We start from the raw sequence: 14830 nt of genomic DNA on the forward strand, positions 1-14830 counted from the left end.
CTCAAAGACCGGTGTTGGTAACTGTGACGCTGTTTCTTCTTGTGCTTCCTCTTTGATGCGTCTGAGGATTGGGGAGACTGCGACTCCGAGTGAGGCAGTGACTTTGACAACTCCTTCTCTTTCCTCACCTTGGCCGTGAAGAGCTTCATCTCCCTTTCTTTCAAGGTCTTTGGGTTCATCTTCTGACACAAGTAACAGGCGTCGACGTTGTGGTCCAAGCTGAGACACCAAAGACGGGTCCATGATCTATATATGGCCTTTGCACTCTCAACAGGGCTTTAATCCAGACTTCCTTGGTGTTTTGAGGAGAAATTGTTCCAAAAAAAACATACCCTGTTGATATTCTTATGAGAAACACTGCAACCTACAGCTACCTAAGAGAGGGAGAAAGGAAAATGTCACTTACCCAGTGTACATCTGTTCGTGGCATGAGACGCTGCAGATTCACATGCTTTGCACATCCCGCCATCTAGTGTTGGGCTCGGAGTGTTACAAGTTGTTTATCTTCGAAGAAGTCTTTTCGAGTCACGAGATCGAGGGACTTCTCCCCTTTCGGCTCCATTGCGCATGGGCGTCGACTCCATCTTAGATTGTTTTCCCCGCAGAGGGTGAGGTAGGAGTTGTGTATTATAGTAATAGTGCCCATGCAATGGAGTAAATATGTATGTACATAATGTGGTTTAAAATGATATATTTACAAATTTACAAATGTTCAAGATCAACTTTGAAACGGCTACAGGCTCCCGGGGAGGCGGGTGGGCGCATGTGAATCTGCAGCGTCTCATGCCACGAACAGATGTACACTGGAGAAGTGACATTTTCCGTTCGATGGCATGTGTAGCTGCAGATACACATGCTTTGCATAGACTAGTAAGCAGTTATCTCCCCAAAAGCGGTGGCTCAGCCTGTAGGAGTTGAAGTTGTTTGAAATAAAGTTCGGAGTACTGCTTGTCCTACTGTGGCTTGTTGTGTTGTTAACACATCCACGCAGTAATGTTTGGTGAATGTATGAGGCGTAGACCATGTGGCTGCCTTACATATTTCAGTCATTGGAATCTTTCCTAGAAAGTCCATAGTAGCACCTTTCTTCCTAGTTGAATGTGCCTTTGGTGTTATAGGCAGTTCTCTTTATACTTTGAGATAACAGGTTTGAATACATTTAACTATCCATCTGGCAATGCCTTGTTTGGATATTGGATTTCCTGTATGAGGTTTTTGAAAAGCAACGAACAGTTGTTTTGTTTTCCGTATTTGTTTTGTTCTATCAATGTAGTACATTAAAGCTCTTTTGATGTCTAATGTATGTAGTGCTCTTTCAGCTACAGAAGCTGGTTCTGGAAAGAACACTGGTAGTTCTACTGTTTGATTTAGGTGAAACGGTGATACAACTTTTGGTAAGAACTTTGGGTTAGTTCGTAAAACTACTTTATGCTTGTGTATCTGAATAAAGGGTTCTTGTATGGTAAATGCCTGTATTTCACTTACTCTTCTTAGAGATGTGATGGCAATGAGAAATGCTACTTTCCATGTTAAATATTGTATCTCACATGAGTGCATGGGTTCAAAAGGTGGACCCATGAGTCGTGTTAAGACAATGTTAACGTTCCACGAAGGAACTGGTGGAGTTCTTGGTGGAATAATTCTCTTTAGGCCCTCCATAAATGCTTTTATGACTGGGATCCTAAATAATGAAGTTGAGTGCGTAATTTGCAGATAAGCTGAAATTGCGGTAAGATGTATTTTAATGGATGAAAAAGCTAGCTTTGACTTTTGTAAATGCAGTAAGTAGCTTACAATGTCTTTAGCAGATGCGTGTAATGGCTGAATTTGATTATTATGGCAATAATAAACAAATCTTTTCCACTTATTTGCATAGCAATGTCTTGTGGTTGGTTTCCTTGCTTGTTTTATGACCTCCATACATTCCTGTGTAAGGTCTAGATGTCCGAATTTTAAGACTTCAGGAGCCAAATTGCTAGATTCAGTGATGCTAGATTTGGATGCCTGATCTGATGTTTGTGTTGAGTTAACAGATCTGGTCTGTTTGGAAGCTTGATATGAGGCACTACTGAGAGGTCTAGTAATGTTGTGTACCAAGGTTGTCTTGCCCAGGTTGGTGCTATTAGTATGAGTTTGAGTTTGTTTTGACTCAATTTGTTTACTAGATACGGAAGGAGTGGGAGAGGTGGAAAAGCGTATGCAAATATCCCTGACCAGCTCATCCATAACACATTGCCCTGAGATTGATCTTGTGGGTACCTGGAAGCGAAGTTTTGGCATTTTGTGTTTTCTTTTGTTGCAAATAGGTCTATTTGTGGTGTTCCCCATCTTTGGACGTAAGTGTTTAGTATTTGGGGGTGAATCTCCCATTCGTGGATCTGTTGGTGATCCCGAGAGAGATTGTCTGCTAACTGATTCTGAATCCCTGGAATAAACTGTGCTATTAGGCAAATGTGGTTGTGAATCGCCCAATGCCATATTCTCTGTGCCAGGAGACACAACTGTGTCGAGTGTGTTCCTCCCTGTTTGTTCAGATAATACATCGTTGTCATGTTGTCTGTTTTGACAAGAATGTGTTTGTGGCTTATTATGGGTTGAAATGTCTTCAACGCTAGAAATACTGCCAGTAGTTCTAAGTGATTTATGTGAAGCTGTTTCTGCTGAGTGTCCCATTGTCCTTGGATGCTGTGTTGATTGAGGTGTGCTCCCCACCCTATCATGGAGGCATCTGTCGTTATTACGTAATGAGGCACTGGGTCTTGGAAAGGCCGCCCTTGGTTTAAATTTATATTTTTCCACCATTGAAGCGAGGTGTATGTTTGGCGGTCTATCAACACTAGATCTAGAAGTTGACCCTGTGACCATTGTGATGCTACGCTCTGTTGTAAGGGCCGCATGTGCAACCTTGCGTTTGGGACAATGGCTATGCATGAGGACATCATGCCTAGTAGTTTCATCACCATCTTGACTTGTATCCTTTGTTTTGGATACATGGCCTGTATTACATTGTGAAATGCCTGTACCCTTTGTGGACTTGGAGTGGCAATCCCTTTTGTTGTGTTGATTGTCGCCCCTAAGTATTACTGTGTTTGACACGGCTGAAGGTGTGACTTTGTGTAGTTGAGTGAGAAACCTAGTTTGTGGAGGGTTTCTATGACATACTTTGTGTGTTGTGAACACCGTTTTTGCGTGTTGGTTTTGATTAACCAATCGTCTAGGTACGGGAACACATGTATTTGCTGCCTCTCGATATGTGCAGCCACTACTGCCAGGCATTTTGTAAAAACTCTTGGCGCAGTTGTTATCCCGAATGGCAACACTTTGAATTGGTAATGTACCCCTTGGAATACAAACCTTAAGTACTTTCTGTGTGAAGGATGTATCGGTATATGGAAGTATGCATCCTTTAGGTCTAGTGTTGTCATGTAGTCTTGTTGTTTGAGCAATGGGATTACATCCTGTAATGTCACCATGTGAAAGTGATCTGATTTGATGTAGGTATTTAATGTTCTGAGATCTAATATAGGTCTTAGAGTTTTGTCCTTTTTGGGTATGAGAAAGTACAGCGAGTAAACTCCTGTTCTTCTCTGATGAATTGGTACCAGTTCTATTGCATCTTTTTGTAACAACGCTTGGACCTCTAGTTGTAGAAGATCCATGTGTTGTTTTGACATATTGTGTGTTTTCAGTGGGACATTTGGAGGGAATTTGAGAAATTCTATGCAATAACCTTGCTGGATAATTGCTAGGACCCAAGTGTCTGTTATTTCCTCCCAATGTTTGTAGAACTTGGTTAGTCTCCCCCCCACAGCTGTTATGTGTTGGGGATTTGTGACGTCGAAGTCACTGCTTGTTTTGAGGAGTTTTGGGACTTTGGAACTTCCCTCTACTCTTTTGGAATTGGCCCCCTCTATATTGTCCCCGAAAATTTCCCCGCTGATATTGGCTCTGATAAGTGGGCCTTGTTTGTGAGGTTGTGGGTTCTGTGCTTTGTCTTCGAAACCCCCCTCGAAACTGTGTTTTACGAAATGTGCCTTTGCTCTGTGGGGAGTAGAGTGCGCCCATGGCTTTGGCCGTATCAGTGTCCTTTTTAAGTTTTTCGATAGCAGTGTCCACCTCCGGCCCAAACAACTGCTGTCCGTTAAATGGCATATACAGCACGGCTTGTTGTATTTCTGGCTTGAATCCTGATGTACGCAGCCATGCGTGTCTCCTTATGGTCACTGCTGTATTTACAGTCCTAGCAGCTGTATCTGCCGCATCCATTGCCGAGCGCATCTGATTGTTCGAGATACTCTGTCCTTCCTCCACCACCTGTTGTGCTCTTTTTTGGAACTCTTTGGGCAAGTGTTCAAGGAAATGTTGCATTTCGTCCCAATGAGCCCTATCATATCTCGCCAGCAATGCCTGTGAGTTGGCAATGCGCCATTCGTTGGCCGCTTGTGCTGCAACCCTTTTCCCCGCAGCGTCAAACTTGCGACTCTCCTTGTCTGGAGGTGGTGCGTCTCCCGAGGTGTGTGAGTTCGCTCTCTTGCGAGCTGCCCCTACTACCACAGAGTCTGGTGTTAATTGCTGCGTGATGTATACCGGGTCTGTTGGCGGTGGCTTGTATTTCTTCTCCACCCTTGGAGTTATGGCCCTGCCCTTCACAGGCTCCTGAAACACCTGTTTGGAGTGTTTTAGCATTCCAGGTAGCATAGGGAGACTTTGGTATTGGCTATGTGTGGAGGATAGTGTGTTAAATAAAAAGTCATCCTCAATAGGCTCTGCATGCAGGGTGACATTATGAAACGCCGCTGCTCTTGACACCACCTGTGTGTAGGCTGTACTGTCCTCAGGTGGCGACGGTCTCGTTGGATAACAGTCTGGGCTGTTATCTGATACTGGCGCATCATAAAGATCCCATGCGTCGGGATCATCCTGACTCATTCCAGTATGAGTTGGGGACTGCATCAGTGGTGGAGTGGCTACCGGTGATGTGTGCGTTGAGCGTGGTGGAGATGGTGGCGGGGTTACTTGCCTTGCCACCTTTGCCTGTGGCTGCTTGTCTTTTTCTTGAAAGGCAAGTCTTCTTTTCATCTTAATTGGGGGAAGAGTACTTCTCTTCCCTGTGTCCTTTTGGATGTGGAGCCTTCTCTGAGTGTAGTCTGGCTCCATTGACTCTAGTTCTTGTCCGAACCTATGTCCTTGCATTTGTGAGGACAGTCCCTGTTCCTCTGTGTAGGAACTTGTTTTCGGTTCCGAGGCCGGATGTTTCGGAATGGAAACTTTTTCGGCAGTGTTTTTCGGCTCCGACGACACTTTTTAAATTTTTCGGCGTTCCCGTCTCTCGATGCCGACTCGTTTCGGTGCCGAACTTGCTCTGACCCGCTGTCTCGGGGTCGAGTCTGCTCTGTGCCGGTATCTCGACCGGAGTCGGATGTCTTCGACACATGCGTGCCCTTTTTCGGTGCCGATGATCGGTCACCTATTTTTCGGGTTAAGCCATGGCCTGCTGGCGGTGGCGTCCCCTGGGCTTTAGTGGTCTTTCCGTGAGCTTTGTGTGTCGACGTCTTACTCACGGTTTTTGGCGTCTGTTCGGGATCGACCTCGTCAGAGTCCGAATCCTCGATGGAGAAGGTTTCTTCTTCCTCCTCCAAGTGTTTTTGTCCTGTCGGCGCCGACGTCATCTGTAGTCTTCTCGCTCTTCGGTCTCTTAATGTCTTCCTCGAACGAAACGCTCGACAGGCTTCACAAGTATCTTCTTTGTGTTCTGGAGACAAACACAAGTTACAGACCAGATGCTGATCTGTATAAGGATACTTGTTGTGACATTTGGGGCAGAAGCGGAATGGAGTCCGTTCCATTAGCCTTGAAGAGACACGTGGTCGGGCCGACCAGGCCCCGACGGGGGATCGAAAACCCCAAAGGGCCACCGGATCTCTTCAAAATTCGGTGTCGATCTGTTGTAACTAACCCGATACCGAACGCAAACAATACCGTTGAATTTTCCGAGATTCTAACTATCTTTCCGAACCTAAACGCAGAGCGAAAAGGAACACGTCCGAACCCGATGGCGGAAAGAAAACAATCTAAGATGGAGTCGACGCACATGCGCAATGGAGCCGAAAGGGGAGGAGCCCCTCGATCTCGTGACTCGAAAAGACTTCTTCGAAGAAAAACAACTTGTAACACTCCGAGCCCAACCCTAGATGGCGGGATGTGCAAAGCATGTGTATCTGCAGCTACACATGCCATCAAACATAATGTTACACATCGAAGGAGCCAGTGAACTGACATTAGCACGCAGGTGACGACTTCTTAAGGCTCCAGTGACGTCACACAGAGTTGCATGCAGGGCCATTCTATTGTGATGCCCTTATTGACGTGGAAGAGCTATGTAGAAAAGTGTCTGTTGAATGCTGGCGCATGGGGATATTCAAAAGGTGAGGAATTCACAGGTAGATGTATCCATAAGAAATTAAAAGCGTTTCGGCACTGAAAAAACACGTACCCAAACTCTTGGAACTGAAAGCACCAACTGAGCCAATGCTTCAAATATTGAAGCAAAAGCTCCAAGAAGAAAATAGGTACCCCCCCTGCCTTCCAAGGCGATGCATCCTGCAAGACCAGCAACCTCTACAAACTGAGGACTGCCTACCCACCAGAGGACCAGGAACTCCTGTGGAAAACGGCACTATCTACAAGAAACATCCAAAAGGACTCCAGACAGTTTTCCTAGTGGCGATAACATCTGCTAGGAGAGTCAGCGAATTGCAGGCCCTCAGGGTAAAGCCTCCTTCTACAACTTTCTACACAGATAAGTTGGTGTTAAGAACCAGAACTGCTTTCCTGTCAAAGGTGGTTACTCCCTTCCCCTTGGGCCAGCCTACCACCCTTCCTACTTTGTATCCTCCTTCCCATCTTTCTAATAAGGAGGAAAGTATTCATCACCTGTACCCAAAGAGAGAGGCCATCTTTTACATAGACAAAACACAAGAATTCAGACTTGATGATCAGCTCTTTGTGGGGTAAATTGGCAAGATGAAAGGAAAGACAATCCACAAGAGGAGACTGTCGAGATGGATCATCCTTTGCATTAAGATCTGCTATGCCATGGCTAACCAGGAGCTGTCGGAAGATATCAGAGCTCATTCTAGCAGAGCTAAGTCTTCCATCCCTGCACTGGCTAGGGGTGTCCCTGTTGTTGACATTTGTAAAGCGGTAACTTGGGCCTCCCACCATACCTTTGCAAAGCATTACTGCTTGGACTCCGAGGTGAGGAGGGACGGTCACTTTGCCCTTCCTGTCATGCAAGATTTTTTGGTATCGGTAGACAGGCACCCACCTCCGTGTGCAGGACTGCTTGGGGATTCTATTCAAACGGCGAGGAATCCACAGGTTGATGTTTCCATCAGAAGAACAAGTTACTTACCTTCGGTAGCGTTTTTTCTGGTGGATACAGTATCTTCCTCTGGATTCCTTACTGATCCACCCGCCTCCCCATTGCCTGTTTGCTAACACCAAAAAGGAATCTATTTGTATATTATGTATATATTTCTCAAGGCACATACATATTGGTTTATTCTTGTACTTGGTTTGTGACATGTTGTTGGTTTAATCTTTTTGCCTCAAAGGCACGAGAAAAGTGGGTGGAAACTGACGTCAGCATGCCAACGAGGACTTCTTATGGCTCAAGTGACATCACATGGAGTCGTGTGTGGAGCCGTGCAACTGTACCGTCCTCGTCGACGTGGGAGAGTTATGGAGAACAGATTCTATGGAATACTGGAGCATGGGGATATTCAAATGGTGCGGAATCCACTGGTAGATAATGTATCCACCAGAAAAAGAATTATCAAGGTAAAGTAACTTGTTCTTTCAGTGCTTATACTGCAGGAGCTGAGGCAGGCACTCTTTTCGGTGCCGAAACAGTGGGCGTCGATTGGGATGTAGAAGGTTTCGGCGCCGGAGCCGATGGGTGCGGGTCGGGATGGAAGCGGTTATCTTCGGTTTAGGTTTCACTTCCGAGCCGGAGCACCCAAAAAAGTATTTAGATGCCGGTCATGTCCAGAAGGCAGTGGCGACTTGATAACCTTTGCTTACGAAATGGTGAGTGTTTTGGGTGGAGCAGGGGGTTGTTTACTCATTTTGTTGCCCTGGAGGGATTGCTTGCATTTTGAGAGGCATTTCGGCCTCCGAATCGGCGTCCTGAATGGAAACCACCTCCTGTTGGCCAGCGGAAGCCTCCTGGATGTTCTGCTCCTGTTCTGTGTCCAGCATGGTGCCTTGGAAACTAAAGATGTTGGGCGTTTACTTAACTTCTTGCCTCTGCATTTTTCGGCAACGGGCTCTTCTGTCTTGTAGAGTCTTTTTCGACCTAATCTACTAGCAGGCGACACAAGCAGAGGTTGCAGACCTGATGTTAATCAGTCTGGGGGAATTTAGAGTGACACTTCGGACAGAAACAGAAAAGCACCGTTCCATCAGGCTTTCATTCTCTAAGGTGTAGAATTCAAGAAAATGTCCACCCAAAGGGCGTGGCCCTCAGTGTCTGGAACAGAAGAGTTTGATACAACAAAGATTTCTTTGATCCTGAAACTCAGAGGAATAAAGAGAAACGCAAGCGGTAACAATACCAACGGGCTTCAAGAGGTTTTTCAGAACAGAAGAGACGTAAAACAGTCTCAAACCAGAGTTCCAAGAGAGGAAAACCAGACTCGACAGCAGAAGAAAACAATCTGAAGATGGAGTCGAGGACCATGCGCATTACCTTGTGACTCAAAAGACTATTCAAACAAAAACAAGTTGCACCCAATCGGACCCAAGACAAGACGGCGGAAGTATGCAGAGCACGTGTACCTACAGCCACACGTCATCAAACAAATAGTTCTCGGAACGTAAACGGTAGAATGACAAGCCATCCAATCAAAACATCATAAAGATTAAATGTTCCAGGGAGACCAGAGAGAAACATTGTCAGATAAGAAGCCGGGAAATTAGAACAAGAAAGCCATAAAATTAAACTATATATAGTTTAATGTGTTTCATGTGTTGAAGTCAATAGGTCTTCAACAACAGATAGCTAAAGTGGCCTGTTGATGAGGCTGACAAATATGCCTAAAAAAACATAACGTCAACCATTTAAGTGTTTATACTGTTTGAGCAATCAATTCAAGCAAATTCCTAAATGGAGCAAACCAAAAAAAAAAAGCAGCAGCAAGTGTACAAATGTATCATAATTTGCATATAAATCACTGATTTATGCCTACCACCTACCTGTTTTCTGGAATTCTTCCAACTGTTCACTCTTTATTTCCTTGATGGCAGCCATCACGTTCTTGAAGGCTCCCTTAAGACGCTTTCCCAGAACCATGTGATCAGGCTCGGCCCTCAATCGTATTCCATACTTATCTTTATCAGTAGATAGCGTCACTTGACGTACATTAAGTTCCTGCATTAACGTAGCCCCAAAATGAAGAAACACTATGTAAATAGCTATTCTTTTGACATTTTCCTGCTGAGAAACAAAGCTTAGCTTGCACTAGTGCATTTCAAATTAGCACAGCCTACATAATTAACCTTGTCAGCTAATTACATTTTACTGCACATTATTCCCATATTGCAAAATACTAACAAAGAATATTAGCAGATTGTTACCAGTGCAAATGTATTTGCATTGTTTCTAGATATGTAACTGTTACAGTATTTCCAAAGTAATTTTAGTGTAACTGGAGCCTGCTACCATAAACAACATGCTCATTGTTTTCATGTGTGCCTGTGGTTCATGTGTTCTATTAAGATGTTAGCTCTTCCTTTCAAGAACTTTGTTAGTTAAAGCTTGCCGGCACTGGCATACAAGTGACTACTCCCATTCCACTGTGTTGGCATTTAACAATATCTATAATTCGTGCCTTTATTCGTCACTGATTAACATGGGCTTATACTACAGCGCACTAAGTGACAAAGGGAGTTAATCAAAGGAATAAGGGTGAAGAAGCAGGGAAAATATAACAGAAGAGATGGTATCTAGTGCCTAAGTCACCAACTGAGTACATATAGATGGTCTTCACTTGTATGCCAATAGCAGCAGGGATCTCAGTGTTTAACAAGTCTTTTCTGACCTTCAACATAATTCACTTTCAAGGAAAATACCTCAATAGTTCGCAAACTTCCTCTGTATGGCTGCACACAGAAGATTGTCTCTACAATCAAATGATTTCACCATCAAAATCACTGTCACTCCAACATTGACCCTCAATGATGAATTTCTTTTATGCTATTCTGAATGCTTTGTTGTCCATCACTTACTTAACACCAAAATCCAATACATTCTAAGTTATCTTCACCAACTACAGTGAGCACGCCTTATATTGCCAATTTTCTCTGGAATTCTAATTTACTCCAATTTGTCCCCTTCCAATGTAGGTTTGAGAGTTTATCCTTGCTTTTAGTTTAATACTGCTCATTATGCATTGCCAACATCCTGCACAGTGCTTTGGCGAAGACTCAGATGATCCATGCAATGATTCAAGGTAGCTAATTAGTCTCTGACCAAGCTTTGGTAGGCCCTGCTTTACACATGTAATCCAACCAGCCAATACCTACATTTTAGATTCCATTACTTTGACTACTTTTTCTGTGATGATAAAGTTAGAATGGACAGCCAAATATATGGGAAGTGAGTTTTACGTGGGACTTTTGCTCAGCAAAATAGCTCTGATTCCACTTCAGTTTTTTAAGATGTCTCTCTTTTTAGGGAAATGCATCAAGGGTGGCATGCAGATTTAAAGAAGCATGCAAAAGCCATGTATATTATTTTAAAAATATATTTTTGATGTAAAGAAAAATACAATCTTAAAAGTCCATTGTGGTCATTTTGTTATCTTCAGTCAGCAGCAGAACTGAAAGGGTCTTTTGTGAGTCTTTTCCTAGGACCACTGCCAACATAAGTGTAGACCAACTATAAACCAGTACCATAGTTTGTTTAAAGTTACCAAGTCTCTGAATGTTAATAAGTCCATACATAAAGCTTTATTTCAGAAGAGTTAAGAGTCAGTAAACGAAATACAGCAGAAAACATTGAAAATAAAAGAGGAAGAAATACCACATCAAAAATATAAAGAATGTATTTGCTACAAGAAAACAAATACATAGATTTCTATAGACCATTGCCAAAAGACTACAACAATGTTAGAGATGACTTAAAATGGCAGCCAAGACAGAGTACTGGATGTAAAAAGTGAAATCAGCATCTGAGAATATTGTATAACAACGAAGATAATCCCTGAAACCAGTTCAGACCAAGCAGTGTCTTAGTAGAGTACTCTGCCAAAAGAAATAACCAACAGCATGTTTACCTCAAGGATGTATTTATCCAGGGACCGGATATCTGCCAATGCCTCTGGGTCTTGATGGATAACCACCACTTCTTTAAGGGGGTACTGTAATTAAATAAACATTTCATACAAGTGAAAAACACGTTAAAAAAAAAAAATTGTTGAACATACTGAAGGTCGAAAATTTCTTTCAGGTGATACCTGTCCTTCCTAAACTACATTTCTAATATCAAACTCTACCTAACAAAAATTAAAAAATAGTTAAAGGAATAGACCGAGATAGTATATAACTCCATATTTTAGTACCAGAATTAATGCACAAATTGGTCAGTCTCTAGCTAAGAATGACTAAACTAAGGCCTAAATTTAGAGTTTGACGGAGGGGGTTACTCCGTCACAAATGTGACTGATATCCCATCTGCCATATTACTATTCCATTATAGCCTATGGAACTTGTAATACAGTGGATGGAATATCCATCAATTTGTGACAGAGTAACCCCCTTAGCCAAACTCTAAATCAGGCCCTTAGTCTTAATGCTAGTAAGTATAACTTTGATAAAATATTTGGTTGAACAGACTCACACAGAAAGCGCTACGAGAATTGTATCATTAAATGTGGATATTTAAGCAGTCCTTTTTGGAGTCCTATGATCCACTACATTAAGCTCAGGACCAGGCTGCACTCGAGAGATTAAATACTGCCAACTCAAAACTAAATAACTAAAGGTGCAAACAAGTTGGGAAAAGAGAGGATAGTGTATTTGTCACAAATAGGAAAAAGATACTGAACTCTGACAAGTGCTGCAGTAAGATGTATCTGAACTAGTAGCACACAACACCCCCTTTTTCCACTCAGGGGGTCGGTGGGGGGGGGGGGGGGGGGGGGAGGGGCAAGCGAGAATATGAGTGTTAGAGAGACAGATGTAATGACATAGTAATCTGTAAACACCCTTTGCCTTACCTTTGCATCAATGTGCCCCTGGAGATGGTTGACACAACACTGATCAGTGCAACAAAGACAGCCCCACGCCTTCCAGTATAAATCAATAAGTAAATCAAAATTCAACTGACAGAGCAAGACATAGTAACCCGAAACATTTTGGAACCTCCCAAGGCATCACAACTTTCCTAGGCACACAGTAAATATATTTTTGCAAGTGCCTCTGTAGTGGTTAAACATGATATTTGCAATTGGGCTTTTCCTGGTAGCATATTTTTTAATGTAAGCGCCAGGCCGTTCCACGATATCAAACACCACATTCAAGTGTGGAACTCACTTATTATGTCACTTGTCTCTGCCACTTAAAGTTTTCCATCTGTGTCATCTGCGTTTAAACTCCTGCTCTACTAGCACTCATCAACTGCTCTATCACGGTCTACATTATCTATGGATAGGCCTGAACACTGATCAAGCTTTAAAAAAAATCCAGCGGGCATGCTATGTAGCTTCATGACCTTTGCACAACTTATCACCTTTGTTGTTCTTTTATGACTTTCATGTATTATAAACTTATACAATGTGTTATCAGGAAGTGCATGCAGTCAGGTGTTTCAGAAACTGGAGCAGGAGGGTTGGGGAAACCCTACTTTGAAAAAAAAAAAAAAACCTCATATCAGCCAGATAAAGATTGTCAGAAAAACATAATTATGTATACTATGCAAGCCTGTGGCAATATTCTAGGTCATAAAATAATTTGCAACTATACCACCTTACCTTGTGACGAATATGGGTGATTATCATGAAAATTGCTGTTTTTCATTTACTCACAAAATAAAGCAACTACAACAAATGGAACAATTACTCTGTGTAGAGAATTAATAAAACAAAACTTGTTTTTATTGGAATGACTTTGGTACTGGTAATCCATTTTATCCACATATTTAAAATCCAGATGGCAGGTAGCGGACATGTAGATAGATCATTTCTGTCCAACACAAGATAGAGAAAAAATTTGTCCAGGAACTTGTATGTTCCTCACCATCCACTTTGGCTTCAAGCTTCTAGATCCTCAATCTCTACTCTACTCTCTAATGGGAAAGGTTAAAATGGCCACTATATCGGAGAACAGGAAAGGAAGTGGGCTCATCTGCAGGAAATGAGTTTAGGAGTAAGAGTACAATGCTCGCTTCTACTGCTATTAGTAACTTGTAAGTACTGTTACTTATTATTTTTTAGAGCGGTGGTCAGTGTAGGAAGCTGGCCTTGCGTGTGGTGAGCACGTATGGTGTTATCACCATATACTAGGTCCAGGAATCCCCTATTAGTGAAATGCAGGTAACATCTAGCAAACCAGGGCTCTCTAGAGGAGGCTGTGGATGAGCACCCAAGACTTATCTAGGAGACATGCAAAGCTTATGCAATACCACTATAGTCACACAACACTATCACACATGAAAGAACCACACATTGTCACAAAAATAAAGGTACATTATTAGGCAGTATCCCAACTGGAGGTAAGTAAACACACTATTATATACACATTAGCAATCAGTAAAGAGCATAATAAGCATTGGCAAAAGCAATGGAAAGTGGAATACGGGATACAGTCATCGACCCAAGGAAGTGGAATCGGTAAAGGGGAGTAACTAGGAACCCCGAAAGGAAAGTACCAGAGTGACCCCCCCAGTGACCAGGAAAGCAGAGGTAAGTACCTGGTTTTCCCCGCTGAGCTGCATTCGAAATCAGACATCCAGTTTGCACCCTGGACCCGTCTTCCCCTATGCCGCTGAGGGTGTGTGTGTTCGGTGCCTACTTGTGGCCCTTCCAGTGCTCTTCTATCCCCACCCCACTCCCCCTGGTCTGCCCTCCGAGTCGCAGGTACTTTCCTGCTGGCTGACCAAAATCTGAGAACCCCCCTGTCTCCGTAGAAGCTAATGTTAATTTGGTTCTTCTTTGACCTGTGCACCCAACCGGCCCCGTGTTGCTGGTGGTGGGTGTTTGGGGTTAACTTGAACCCCCAACGATGGACTACCTAAAACCCGGAGATAAGAACTGTAAGTCATGTAGTTATTTGTAATAATGTTTCATCTTTTCTTCAACCAGGACTGTTGAAAATTGCAGTGTGTGCACTCCTAAAATAGCTTTTTGCCATTTTAAAGAAAACTGCATACATTGTTGATTCTATTTGCAGTTCTGATTATACCTATGACCGGTACCTTTCATTTTATTTGCTTACCTGCAAACTGAATCTTGTGGTTCTAGAAATAAATTAATAATAAAAAAAAATCTCTATATAAAAAACTGTTGGTCTGGAGAAGTCATTGAGTGTGTTTCATCTGTTGCCTCTGTATGTACAACAAATGCTTAACACTACCCTCTGATAAGCCTAACTGCTCAACCACACTACCAAAAATAGAGCATTAGTATTATCTATTATTGCCTCTGTCAATGCTGTGGGGAACCCATAGACTCTGTGCACACTATATCTCATTTTGATATAGTATATACAGAGCCCGCCTCCTACACTTACCGTCTTCAAAGTTGGACAGCAGGCAGAGAGGACCAAGGGG

At 42.9% G+C, this 14830-nt stretch overlaps 1 protein-coding gene across 1 annotated transcript in view; it reads right to left on the reverse strand.

The window, feature by feature from the left end:
- The window catches only part of IARS1 (isoleucyl-tRNA synthetase 1), a 703557-nt gene that overhangs the window by 194179 nt on the left and 494548 nt on the right, over positions 1-14830 (reverse strand). The window contains exons 25-26 of the mRNA XM_069206674.1: positions 11340-11423; positions 9259-9433 (exon numbers count right to left, since the gene is read on the reverse strand). Coding sequence (XP_069062775.1) covers positions 9259-9433; positions 11340-11423 — 259 coding nt within the window. The remainder of the gene's footprint in view (positions 1-9258; positions 9434-11339; positions 11424-14830) is intronic.

Source organism: Pleurodeles waltl, chromosome 9, assembly GCF_031143425.1.
Source record: "Pleurodeles waltl isolate 20211129_DDA chromosome 9, aPleWal1.hap1.20221129, whole genome shotgun sequence".
Classification (NCBI taxonomy): domain Eukaryota; kingdom Metazoa; phylum Chordata; class Amphibia; order Caudata; family Salamandridae; genus Pleurodeles; species Pleurodeles waltl.